Source organism: Centruroides sculpturatus, unplaced genomic scaffold (genome assembly GCF_000671375.1).
Source record: "Centruroides sculpturatus isolate CEXI.00-Female unplaced genomic scaffold, Cexi_2.0 scaffold23, whole genome shotgun sequence".
Classification (NCBI taxonomy): domain Eukaryota; kingdom Metazoa; phylum Arthropoda; class Arachnida; order Scorpiones; family Buthidae; genus Centruroides; species Centruroides sculpturatus.
In genome coordinates, this window is record NW_019384313.1 from 467,557 (window position 1) to 482,519 (window position 14,963).

A 14,963-nucleotide genomic window follows, 5' to 3' on the forward strand; every position below is an offset into this window, starting at 1 on the left:
AATTAAAATCCTTATATTTTAAGGTATTAAAAAACCAAGGATTTAATTTTGTTTTAATAAAATGCGTCTAAAATTTTATTATTTAAAAATAAAACATAAATAATAATTATATTCAAATATTTTTAAAATATATTTTCTCAAAGTTATTTGCTTTATTATATAATAAAGTATTAATTAAAATACTGAAAATAAAAATTACTGTCATTTTTTTTTAATTTAAAAATGCTGATTGTACTTCGTATTTTTTTTTTATTTAATGAATATTTTAAGTTGTAATTTTTAAAATTATAATATAAATTTCGTTATTAAGCTTTCATTTTTTTGTGAAAATTCCGTATCATTTGCATTATCAAGATTTACAAAAAGAAAAAAAGAAAAAAGGAGAGAGAGAGAAAATTTCATAAACGTGAATTATGGTATTTTATAATAAATTAATGTTAAAAAATCACTATAAATATTTAAATTTTAGTAATAATATTAAGTAAATCGAGGAAAAACTTAATATAACTTTCAAAATGATATTCATAAATTTTCGACTTGAGTACCTCAGAATAATGGATGTGTGTCATAGAAGCAGAAAAATTGAATTCGGGATAAAATCTGCTCAACATGATTCATTCTATTGAGTTTTGTATGAAGCTATATAAATGCTTTCATTTGATGAAAATATTTCTTTAAAAAATAAATAAATAAAAATAATAAATTTCCTAAACTTTCTGTATATATTCAACACGAAGCATTATCTATAGAAAATATTATAATGAGTTTTTTAAATAAAATAATGCTTTAATAATTACTTTAAATGTTTAAAAACTTTATTTTTAAACGAAAAATTTAGTGTTTTTTTTATAAATGTTTTAAAACTTATAATTCGTTCAATTTATATGCAACTGATATACGCAAGTAAGCAATAATAACAAGATGAAAGAATTTAGAGAAAAGTAAAAGTTACTTTATATAACTAATCAATAAAATATTAGCACATAAATGAGTGAAAGTAAAGAAAATTTACTCGTTAATTATGTTTAAAATAATAAATTCGATCTAGTAATGCAGTGGCTTAGATAGCTGTTGCATAAGGGGCTAAAGCTCTAAGGGGATCTTAGACATTCTGCTGAACTAGATATACAGTACATATTTAAACTTTAAATTAAAAAATAAAATAGAAACTAATTGTAAATTTTTGCCTCTATATAAATATATATATGATACACTTAGGGGGGCACTTGAAACTACCAAAACAATGCTATGCCACTGTTATAAATTTTGAATTTTTTTGCTTTTCAATTCTTTTCTCTTTTTGGAGGGTTGTCGTTCTTGAGCCTCTATGCGAAACATTTTGTGGGGGCCCAGAAAATTTTTCGCATAGGGGCCCAAGAATTCTAGTTATGCATCTGATTATATTTACTAGTGCAAACATTCATCAAATATCTAGACAATTACTTCTATATAAGCACTAAATTAAAGTTCTTTTTACTGTATTTTAATTAATTTGCATGTTTTGTACAATTAATTTAATACTTATATGCGAAATTTTTATATTTAATTAAGTAAAATAAAAGTATTGTAGAGTGTTATCATCCAACTCGATGCCATCTTATCATCTTTATATTAAATTTAAGAAATGTCCAAACGGAACGGGGTTTGTTTGTGTTTCAAATTGGATGGTTGCAATCACTGTGAAATATTTTTAGTCAGAAAAACAATTTTTTAACTCTAAATAAATTTAAATAAAGTTGCAGGAAGATTTCATTATTTTCTAACTAAAAATCACTCAGAAATTTATTCAAAATGTAAATTCCATAAATTTGAATATATTTTTTAATAAAGTTTTTCATACATAATTAAAAAAAAAGCATGCAAAATAAAATTTTTTATTTAAAATTCTAGAATTAATTCCAATAATATATTNTGGAAAATCTAGATTTGTAATTAATTGAAGACGAGTGAAAGTTACTTAACAGATGTGTAAAAGTTAATCTAAATTTAAAATTGTTAAAATTAATCATGTTTTATTTATTCTTGACAACAGTTTTAATGCTTCTTTCCATTTATCATTTATTCTTGAAATGGAAAATGTCTTTCGCATTTATCAAATAATGAAAACCTGCAAAATGAAACTACTTATATAAAAATTAATGTAAAATATTTGTTCGCTTGTTATTAAATGCATTTGATTAATGTATCTACGGACATTTTCGTATGCATAAAAATTAACGTCATTTAAGAAATAAACTAATTAAATCTTATTTTTACTAAAGTTTTATAATTTATTAATCATATGAAGACTTTATTGATCTTAATAAACTTAAGAGAAGGTGAAAATTTTAGGTCAAAGAAGACACTGGTCTGAAGAAATAAACGCAATGTTTATTAATAGATGTGTTTTCCCAGAACACGCTGAGAAAGTTACGAGAAAAAATCCAATAATCTTCACTAGAGACAAAAATAATGATGGAAATGATAAATATGTACAGCACGTATAAAGCTATATTGCTGATGAAAATTTCATCTAAACATATACCATTTAAAAAAGAAATTATGTGATAAGTATAACAAAATGACATACCTAAAGTACTGTATTAGAATCATTTACTTTGAATGAGTAAACTATATTGAAAACTTCTACGCAAGATCACAATTGGAACAATTGTTATATCTTAATATAGTCTACTGAAGAAATCGCCCTCGAGCTGTCGAAAATGGTGTTGGTTCCATACGACAGAAAAAATAAACATGAAAAAAATATGGTAGTGAACGGTCTGTCATTTTTTTAGAAAGAAAGTAATTCGTGTCTTGTCATTTCCACATTTAGTGAACAACAAGTAGTCGATAGTTGTTTCCTATAAAGAAACTTCTCCTTTGTCATTATTTAGACATCCTATAAAAGAACATGTCTTAGTCGATTTATGCTTTCTTATACTTTCTTTTATTTATATTTATTAAGAATTACTGAAATAAACTACATTTTTTTAAATTTTACAACACTTTCTTCTTCATTTTTCCGTGAAATTTAATTTGATAATGGAATTTCCTATTATAAATTTATTATATATCCGAATTAGAGTCTTCTCTATTCTTGAAATTGTTGATTTCTGTGTAGAAGATATAACGATATATCGATGTTTTTAATCCATTTATGTTTGAATTTAGTAAAATTTACGAGATGGTTTTTTTGAAAAATATAAAGGAAATCTTAAATAGAAACAGAAGGCGGAAAAAGATGTAATATTGGATTATTCAAAAACCTAATATGTAGAAGATAAAGGATTCACTTTAGAATATGACTTTAGTATGTACCATTAATTGAATGCACATATTTAATATAAATGCATTCCTCTTACTGCCTTCATGCAAATGCTTTTGTCCTCATGGCAAATACATATTAACACGTCTGATGTCTTGTCTGCGTGTTCATCATAAGTGCATCTATTCAAGTTCCTGATTTATGTAGAGACTTTTGAATCATCGTGTAGGTTACTTTTAGTTCTATGGTCATTTAAATTTTTATTTTCTTATAGTTTTCATGTTATTATTCAACTGTAAATGCTAATTTTTAAGTTTTGTTTCAATTTGTTTATTTAATTTTATAATTTGGCAACACTTCGCTTATTCGTTGTTACGTATTTCCAACGTAACTTGTGTTCAAAATCCACGTTGCTCGTACTTTATATTTAGTGTTATATTTCATACTTTTAATTTTGAAAATTTATGTGTTCAATACTTATTGTTCATGTTCTTAGTTTTGATTATTCATACTCTTTGTGATCATTGTTCATAGTTTTGTTTCTTGCACTTCCTATTCCTGATGTTATACTGTATATTCTGTTAGCGTTTATAATATATAAGATAATTAAAACTTTGAGTGAAAATTTATTTTAATCAAAACAAAAACTTAGTAAAAATTCGAAAACAATTTTAGTAAATTTTGTTTTAAGGCATATCGAATGAAAATTGATTAATCCAGAGATTTCGTATTAAATAATATTCTCAAGATAGAATGTTATTCTTGATTTCTGAAGATTTCCCTAATTTTGAAATAAAAATTATAATATTTATATAAGAAACAAGTGAATAAGAAAAGGAATAGCGATTTAATTTTTCTTATTAATTTAAAACGAACTCAAATTGAATTAAATTTTAGAAAATGCAAAAAAAAAAATTAATCAATATAATCTTATTTAAAGTCTAACTTACAAACTTATTATATAATTATTTTTATGCGCTTTGTAATTTTTTAATGTAGTAAAAATCTATGTAAGACAAGAAAAAATAAATCAAAATTAAATATTCTATTATTTTTTGAAAAATATAAAGCTGTATTTAGTGAAGATTTTATTTTAAAAATAAATAATATTCCAAATGTATTTTTAATTACTTCTATCAATTTCATATTTATATATTTTATTATATTTATTTCTAGACTTACTGTCCAGGCAAGTTGTCCAATGCTTCTTAGAAAATATCCATTAGACACTCAATCCTGCCCTTTAGAGATAGGAAGTTGTAAGTTGTATAAAAAATTTTTTGTTATAAAAATATCATTATCATTAAGTAAAACTTAATTAATGTAAGTGATAACACTAATTGATAAGGAATCGTATCGTGTGTATTGCATAAATATTATTTATTTTTATATTAAATAAGCGAGTAACTTAACTGATTCATTAAATGATTCATTAAGAAGATAAATTTTGTAAATGCAGACAAAATAAAGCTACGAGTAGTACATTAGAGTAGAAGAAAATGCAATATCCGGTGTAACCTTCGATCGACAACTTCGTTGTCTGACGTGTACACCTAAGATTTGGTTATTTTGTCTGTCTAGTTGTGTTGCTATTTTTAGAAATCTCCTGATAGAAAATCTTCAAACAAAGCACCTGTAGGAGACACGGATTTGTTGCTTTGAAGGTCTTACTGATCGAAATGTTCGACTAAAATATTTGACGTATGCTATATTGTATAGTTTCTTTGAAAAATATTTTGAACCTGCTCTCATATTTTCAAATATATATATATATATCCTATAGCTTCGTGCAATTTATTTTTAAATGCAATATGAATGCATTCTTATATTTAATGCAAGCATTAAATTTTTATTAATTGAAGACATTCAAAGTTTTATATGTCTTATATAATTCATTTTAAATTTAAGAAATGAATTTCTCTTTTATGTAGGCCTATATATATTTAAAATTTTATAAAATGTAAAGTAATATTTTTCATTTAGAAATTTCTTTGAAAAATGTTTATTTTATGTGCTTGAAATATTCTTTCTTTCTTTTTTTTTCATTCGAAATGATGGAAAATCTAGATTTGTAATTAATTGAAGACGAGTGAAAGTTACTTAACAGATGTGTAAAAGTTAATCTAAATTTAAAATTGTTAAAATTAATCATGTTTTATTTATTCTTGACAACAGTTTTAATGCTTCTTTCCATTTATCATTTATTCTTGAAATGGAAAATGTCTTTCGCATTTATCAAATAATGAAAACCTGCAAAATGAAACTACTTATATAAAAATTAATGTAAAATATTTGTTCGCTTGTTATTAAATGCATTTGATTAATGTATCTACGGACATTTTCGTATGCATAAAAATTAACGTCATTTAAGAAATAAACTAATTAAATCTTATTTTTACTAAAGTTTTATAATTTATTAATCATATGAAGACTTTATTGATCTTAATAAACTTAAGAGAAGGTGAAAATTTTAGGTCAAAGAAGACACTGGTCTGAAGAAATAAACGCAATGTTTATTAATAGATGTGTTTTCCCAGAACACGCTGAGAAAGTTACGAGAAAAAATCCAATAATCTTCACTAGAGACAAAAATAATGATGGAAATGATAAATATGTACAGCACGTATAAAGCTATATTGCTGATGAAAATTTCATCTAAACATATACCATTTAAAAAAGAAATTATGTGATAAGTATAACAAAATGACATACCTAAAGTACTGTATTAGAATCATTTACTTTGAATGAGTAAACTATATTGAAAACTTCTACGCAAGATCACAATTGGAACAATTGTTATATCTTAATATAGTCCTATTGAAGAAATCGCCCTCGAGCTGTCGAAAATGGTTACATAATTCTAGAAGACCGAAGTAAAACTAAGAATTGCACGAATTCCACGAATGAGCAGCGTTTTGACAATGCTTTCATGCAGTCACGAAGAGGTAGATTGATCAAGATAGAGGATAAACTGAAGCACGAATAGTTTACACGATATCTGATACAAAATGGAAAATTTTGTGTCAAATTTAAAATTTTTACAATTATAACCACACAAACACGCAATACTCGCTATAAAACCGTACAAAGACTCGACTATTTATGTAACTTTTCCACATGAACGAGGGTAATCACAAATGACTTCAGTAAACCCTTTAAAGATAAGATCTACTGTTTCTTTCATTTGAAATATGTTGTCACTTGAAAAAAATGGAACTAATTTGTTGGTTTGCAAAATCTTTTATCTTACATTTTATCAAAAAATGAAAAAAATTATGGTTGCTTTTCATTGCTGTTTCACTTCTACAAAAATAAGCTTTCACAATAAAATTTTCTCAATTGTATCTAACAGTATCAAACATCTCCAGGCATTCAACATATTTTGCTAAGATCCACACGTAAAATACTCAACATATTTTGCGAGATGAATTTTTATTCATAAATATTTCAACATAATTATTAAACAACACAGTAATGCTGCAATGTTACTGTTGCAAAATTACTAGTTTCTCATTGAAATTCTGAAATTCTTTTGTACTGCATAACTTTCTTATTTAGTGTTACAATTTAGTGTTACAGTTTTGAATTGATTTACTGTTATATGAGACATTCCATTCCATTATATTTTCTATATATATATTTATATGGAATATATATATAAGCTATACATTAATGAATTTTATTGTACGCAATAAATTGATTATTAGAAATGAAAAAAATATTTAAAGAAAAACAAATGAAAATAAAATGGCTAAGTATGATTATTATAAGTAATATAATAAATTTGTATCATAATTTGTAATATTTAGAATATAAACCTACTTTATTTTCAATTCTGTTATTGTCGACTAAGTTTGAGTTTTACGTAATTAGCTTATTTGGAAATAAAATTTTAATTTTAAAGGTATAATTCTTTCTCTTTTATAGTTGCGTACCCACCATCTGATGTTACATATAAATGGAATAAAGGCGAACCCGTAATTATAGCCAAAGATGTCACTTTATCTCAATACGAATTCCTCAATATAACATTCGAAGAAATAACTAAACTTACAGGAGGAGGTAATTAATGTACGAAATAAGTTAAGTAAATTCTATACTGATACTACTTTATTGGTTAGGCATTAGATCGTCTCTAGTTACACGCTTTATTTTAAGAAGACGTCGAGGTTACTTCATTTTACAAATTTATGCACCTTGCGCGATGATAGTCGGAGCATCGTGGGTGTCGTTTTGGATCAATTCACAAGATGCTCCTGCCAGAGTTGCCGTTGGTGAGTATTTAAATCACCTAAAGTTTAGTTTAGAATAATAATTACTGAATTAATTTCAAATTTAGTTGAATTATTAGTAAAATTCTTCAATTAAAGAAGGATGGAGTCTCTAAATTATCAGATGAATTTTGATAAAGAAACTCAAGTTTTATAGATTACAGTCCAAGTTTCAACTAAATCTTTAATTAATTTTTCGCTTTTTGATTAATTAAGAGTTTCATATTGTTGGAATGAATCCAATTCAAGTGACGAAAGTATCATTTATTAACAATGTTTATCAATCATTCAGAGTTTGATCATTATGATTAACAAATAGATCTGTAATCAGATTAGTTACATAAGTTATGTAATTAATTACATAAAATTGTTCTCTTGTAGCAATTTCATTGCGTTGAAATGCGTTGAAAGAGGAAAAATTTTTACAATATTTTACCTTTCAATGCATTTTTTACCTCTTTCTAAAAATAGGAATTTTATAAAAATTTCAAAAAAGTGTAAATTTACATATGTAATGTTTCCTTAAAACCTTTCAGATTAGTTACTAACTATATAAGAAAGGCTTTATTCTTCCATCATTTTTTCCTCTTCATATTAAGATGTCCTATTCCATTCTTTTGTTGAAAATTTATCAGATTTTTTAAAGTAGTATTCAAAATATTATTATTCTTTTTAACAAGAGAATTTCTTGGCATAAAATTCCTCTATACAATATCACAATTAAACGAAAACAACCAAGTAATACGACTCTATATATATTTAAAATTTTATAAAATGTAAAGTAATATTTTTCATTTAGAAATTTCTTTGAAAAATGTTTATTTTATGTGCTTGAAATATTCTTTCTTTCTTTTTTTTTTCATTCGAAATGATGGAAAATCTAGATTTGTAATTAATTGAAGACGAGTGAAAGTTACTTAACAGATGTGTAAAAGTTAATCTAAATTTAAAATTGTTAAAATTAATCATGTTTTATTTATTCTTGACAACAGTTTTAATGCTTCTTTCCATTTATCATTTATTCTTGAAATGGAAAATGTCTTTCGCATTTATCAAATAATGAAAACCTGCAAAATGAAACTACTTATATAAAAATTAATGTAAAATATTTGTTCGCTTGTTATTAAATGCATTTGATTAATGTATCTACGGACATTTTCGTATGCATAAAAATTAACGTCATTTAAGAAATAAACTAATTAAATCTTATTTTTACTAAAGTTTTATAATTTATTAATCATATGAAGACTTTATTGATCTTAATAAACTTAAGAGAAGGTGAAAATTTTAGGTCAAAGAAGACACTGGTCTGAAGAAATAAACGCAATGTTTATTAATAGACGTGTTTTCCCAGNTGATTATGAAGCTTTACAATTATTAATTGTGTAAAATATAGGCCTATGTGTTTTTTCCAGGTGTAACTACTGTGTTAACATTAGTTGCAATGGGATTCGGAGGAATGACTTCTATTCAAAGAGCAACGTCTGGATCAGCTTTAGATTGGTTTGTTATTCTGTGTTTTACTTTTGTATTTGCCGCCATGGCCGAATATGCTTGTGTCAATTTGTTGGATCGATACGAAATCGAAAAGACAAAACCAAAAAAACGTATTCAACAAAACGTAAGAACATATTTTGATCTCTCTTCTATTCGTTCGTACTTACTTTAAGTGTCTTACATGTCTATAAATACATAAAATGCAACTTTTTTATAAATATTTATTACTAAAATATTTATCAGTAATATCAACTATTATTATTTGCTATTTGCTTTTATAGGGCCCATCAATAACCCTATTAAACTAAACTGATAGTTAATTCTGGGTTAGCTACTGAAGTATGGGCTGGTCGCGTATAGTTTTCCGGAATTTCTCACATGTCTAACACCTAAATAGGAACCAGTTTCCGATAGAAAGTCCTCCCAAGATACAACTCCATTTGAGGATTGCTTATATTTTATCGATCAAATCCAATCCATTTTAATAAAGATGAAAGTTTGAAGAAACTACGACCCCTTCGTTTTAGATATCTTAGATTTTTTGTATCTCTAGAAACTTTAAATTTCAAAGAGCAATTATTCAATTATTTATTGTGACATCGTCACAATGCCGCACTGCAGTTTTTAATCATTTTTATTTATTTAATTTAAAATATATGTTCTCCACTTCAAATTAATTGTGGCTTGACCCTGTACATCATAATTTTCCTATAACAGTAGAGTCGTGTCGATCATCTATCTAACAACTTTTAGGGTAAAATTTTTGAATTAAAATAACATGACTTCCTTTTGAATCGGAAGTTCGTGTATAGTTACTCGAGGCCTCCTGCCCCTAAGCTTTCCATATGTTGTCTCGACTTTCATCTATATAACTCCTTCTCGAGTTTAAGGAAAAAGAGATAGTGGGAATTTATAGGTCTACAATTTTTTCAAATTGCAGCCCAACTAGTAATTTAAGATTGTAACGTTAACATATAGTTAACTAGAAAAGGTTGAAACTCCAATATAAAATGCATTTTTAATACGTTTAGTACATACATTAATTATAGATTATAATGCATTATAACTTTAAATATTTTACACTTCGTTTAAAAATATAATGTAATAAAACGAAAATTGTTTTCTTTACTTTAAAAAAAAAAATAAATAATTTCTTAAATTGTATTTTAAAATCCAGCAGAATGAATGATTGTTTTTTTATTTTAATTTTTTTAGAGTGTACTCGTCACATGGAAAGCATTCACTATCATTTTACAGCTTCACCGAAGAATATAAAAAACGAGAATATTACAGAATGTACGAAATAAAATCACAGTTCAGAGATGCTTTTTAGATTTGGAATCTCTTTTTTGATGAGAAATTTTTTATTATTTCGTTTCTATAAGTGAATACCTAAGCATTTTTCTGGTATCTGACTTCACTATTTTATTGGTATGCAATTACAGGAAGTGTGGCACCAATATTAAATGTATTAAAGAATAAATTATTAATTATTTTTTTATCTCACATATTGTTTTGACAAGAAGATTATAATGTCGTTGTTGTATAGCATCGCATGTCGACGTTGTAACGTTCATTTATATTTATTGGCTAAAATATGAAAATGCTATAGACCTATAAATTCTCACTGTCATCCGTCTGTCCGTCTGTCTTTTCTTAATCTCGAGAAATGAATTAGATAGATAAAAGGAGAGACAAGATATAGACAGCTTTGGGGCAGGAGACTCCGATTACCTATATTATAACTTCTGATTTAAACTGGAAGTCACGTTATTTCAATTCAAAACTTTTCCCTTAAAAGATGTTCGATACATGATCGACATGACTCTATTGTTAAAAGAATAGTATGATGTACAGGGGCAAAGCTCTACTATTTTTAGGCGGTGAGCATATATTTTACATTAAATAAATAAAAAATATGATCAAAAATTGCAGCCTGGTATTGTAACAATGTCACGATAATTTTTTGCTCATTTAATACAAATATTTTTTTGAGATTTTCCTAATAATTATCATTAATAATTTTCAATTTGATTATTGTAATTATTAACTAATTAATTAAGATATCATTAAAGTTATCGTAAGTCTACAATAACGGATTTGTAGCTTATAGAATCCTGTACATTAATACCTTTCTTTATTGATTCTATTTTTGGAAGGTGATAATTGAAGTATAGTCTAAACAATTGTCTCAGAAAGAACTTTTTTTGTATACTGTAGTTTTTTCGAGTATTATTCATTACCATAAATGAATTGGTGATTTGATTAATCAAATATTCAATTAAATTATTAAATAAAATTAAAAATTATTTTAAACGTGTTTAAAATAAGAAATAAGTTTGACCAGAAACACTATTGATTGCTTCTAAAATCAGTTGTTAAAATATAAATCAATAGAAATGCAAACATTTTTCGAATTTTTTATTATCTAAGAAGTATATAAAAATATTTAGTTACAAAAATTATTTATTTTCGCTTTGAAAAATAAATGAAATTTGTTTACTTTCAGTAAATTTTTTTCTCCTGTTTTTTAATTATTTATCTTTATTTTATTTTATTTTTTAGAGAAGAGAAATTATCGAAAACAGATAATTTTCTTGTTTATCAAATTTTTAATTATTGTCATAAATAATATTTAATGTTTTATTAATTTATATTTATGGTAGATTTTTCTTTTTTAATATCTAAATCTAATTTTTTATCTATTATAGTAAATGTTTACATCCAAACACAATTGTCGAAAAAAATTCTCGCGTATAATAGAATTAATTTTAATTAATTATATATTTTTTATATCGAAATTTTTAAGTGTTGTCTCATTAAATATTCGAAATGATGATGAAGTGATTTTTTTTCTATATTTTTAACTTAATATGTCGTTGTGTATTAATTATAAAAAAATTATTTTTTACTCAAATAATTTTGGCAATTTTTTAATTTATTTTTTAAGCGAATTTTTATACATAAATTTATACGCGAATTTAATCACGCTAGGAGTAAATGTTGCTTCTTTGAACTTGCTTATTTTTAAAAATTTATAAGGGAAAAAAATCTAAATTTATATAAGAAAGATTTTATAATGCATAAAACTTTTAAATTATTTATAAAAGTCCATATCATAATTATATTATTTAAATATAACTATGAATCTAAACTTTAAGAGTGCAGTTCCTTGAATTAAATTTAGAGAAGATAAAAATTAAATTACAGCATATTAAATTATGGTCGATATTTTACTAAATATGGTATGAATCAAAAGTCTTCATACAAAACAGTTGTGATGCGTGTTTCTCACATGTGTTAACATTCGCTTGCCACGAGTGAAGTAATGCATTTACACGTGCACTCACTTAAATGATACCCGTATAGATCAAAATCTATGACTTATAAGTGACTGCGTAATAAAATTTGTTTTTTCCTACGTACACACGTGTCCAAGACTTAAGGACGACGCAATTGCTAGCAGTTATAGTTGGAAAAAGTCAGTGTTGTGAGTCAGTGGTGCGTTATCTGGGGCTCCCACCAACATGGGACCCCAAACCGATCTTTTATAAACTCCTTTCTGTAGTAAGAATATCGAAATTTAAATAGGCATTAGGATTGTATGCGGTGGTGCAGAACTTAATTTAAAACCTCCATAGGTCACGTAAAATATAAATTTTCCAAAGGAAAAAATGTCTGAAGTCAACACTGTACCTGAGGTTCGGTAATTCAAACATGTCTGGGCTCCATAAAGCTATAACGTGCCACTGTTGTGAGTGCTGTATAGCAGTTCGAGGTGGACCTATTCCATACTGACAGGTCGCTCGACGCGAATGTTGGTGAGCATTTTCCATCCATTCTTCGTCTCTATCTAGCTGCTATGTATCTTTTTCACTAAAGACTTACTGTTATTGCTTTGATTTGTAAAATCCTACAATATGTTGTGTATTATTATCTTGTCATATTTGGATGCATTCATCAACAATTCTCTGCATTCATGTACAAATGTTGTCCGTCCTTAAGTTTTGGATAATTTTATATATATACATACCTAGGCAGAGAGATACTTAAATACTTTTAAATCACCCTGTAATAATTAAAATTGTAGACGATTACTTATAGAGTTAGTAAAGATATATCAATTTTTAACTTCATAATGCATTATGTCCTTAACTAATTTTCTTGATGTTCGATACATGATCGACATGACTCTATTGTTAAAGGAATAGTATGATGTACAGGTATAGTATTTGTTGAACTTTTCAACATTAATTTAACGATATCTTCATAACAGGAATCTCAATTAGGTATTGTATTTCAGAGACTAATAAATTCTGTTTAACAATCCATTCTAACCCAGTTCTTATTTTAACTAAATATAAAAACACCTTACCACTGGGTATTTAAATTTTCTTTACAAATATTTTTTGACTATTTATGAACCCTTGTCAGGTAAATTGTGGTAAAGGACAGCCAGGTCAGCCAAAGTCAGGTAAGTTATTTACCTGACTGTGGCTGACCTGGCTGTCCTTTACCACAATTATGGCCAATCAGGTAAACAATTTACCTGATGAGGGCTCATAAATAGAGCTGAAAAACGTTTTTAAAGAAAATTTAAATATCCCAGTGGTAAGGTGTTTTTACATTTAGTTAAGTTCTGTTTGTTAAATGTGTTGTTACAAATCATTGATTTATATACTTAAGAAAAGTCTCATAACTGTCGATAATTATTTATTAATAGCAATAAAATTATAACAAACAATGTGTACAACTTCCTGTTGTGAACTCTAAGGAAACTTCTGTTACTACTGTTTCTTACGGCTGTTACATTTTAATTTTTTCAGCACTGCATAGCAAAAATAACTAACTAAATAAGTGATAATAGGATTTTATTTTATTTGATAAATTTGAAATACCCTCTTCCAGAACACAAATGTGTTCACATTTCTGTTCTGGAAGAGGGTATTTCAAGTTTATCCAATAAATGTCCAATTTCTTTTAAAATTTATCTTGTGAGTTATAATCATTCCTACATGTACAATCATTCATAATATCGTTTAATTTGACCCTCATTGCTCTGCTTAATCTCCTTTTTTTTCTCTGACTTAAATATCTGACAAAGTGAAATATTGTATTGAGTACCTATGAGTTGTCTATACATACTACATCTATCTTCTAAGATATCTATTTGAAATTTGTCTAATAATATACATGGAAGTTGTAATTCTCAAAAACAATAAGATGATACAGTAGAGTCCCGAAAACTCAGCACTCTATAACCTGGCAGTCCGGATAACTTGGCCACACCCTGGCAGGGCGAAAAAAACCTAGTTAATTTTCATTATAGACAGCTTTATGCCTCATAAATGTTATTTTTCTGAGGTCTGTCTTGTCAGGTAAGTTACTGTACACTGTGTAATCATTAATTTTCATTTTCATGTAATCATTAATTTTCATTTTCATGTGTNTCATTATTTACTGACAGATAATGATAATACGAATTTATTAGTAGTAAAGTTAATGAAACTTTTTGAAATATTCTTCTCTAAATGCCTTGAAGGAATGCATTCTGGTAACTACTGTGTTCATTCCTTCAAAACAAAACAAAACAAAGGTCGCGGATTCACCTCTCACCAACTAGCTGGTCACGTGGAATTGTCTGGGTTTTCTTCACGTGACTAACACCTAAACAGGGACCAGTTTTCCTACAAAAGGTCTCCTCGGGAGGCGCCCATATTTGGCAGATTGCCCAAGTGTTGTGTTATCTTCTACCATCAACCCACTCCAATTTATTTTGGGAAGTAATATTGTAATATTTTGTAATAAACTTTTCAAGAAATATTCAACTACTTATTAAGTTTTTGTGTGTAAATTAAATGCTTACCTATTAAATGTACTAAAAATGTTTCCTTCGGTATGATTATGCATTCAAAATTATTGTCAAAATTCCAATAAATTATAGATCT

At 26.2% G+C, this 14,963-nt stretch overlaps 1 protein-coding gene across 2 annotated transcripts in view; it reads left to right on the top strand.

The window, feature by feature from the left end:
• The window catches only part of LOC111622389 (gamma-aminobutyric acid receptor alpha-like), a 48,621-nt gene that overhangs the window by 17,745 nt on the left and 15,913 nt on the right, over positions 1-14,963 (top strand). For both annotated transcript variants that reach the window (XM_023364758.1, XM_023364767.1), the window contains exons 3-6: positions 4,424-4,506; positions 7,175-7,309; positions 7,369-7,521; positions 8,934-9,139. In XM_023364758.1, coding sequence (XP_023220526.1) covers positions 4,424-4,506; positions 7,175-7,309; positions 7,369-7,521; positions 8,934-9,139 — 577 coding nt within the window. The remainder of the gene's footprint in view (positions 1-4,423; positions 4,507-7,174; positions 7,310-7,368; positions 7,522-8,933; positions 9,140-14,963) is intronic.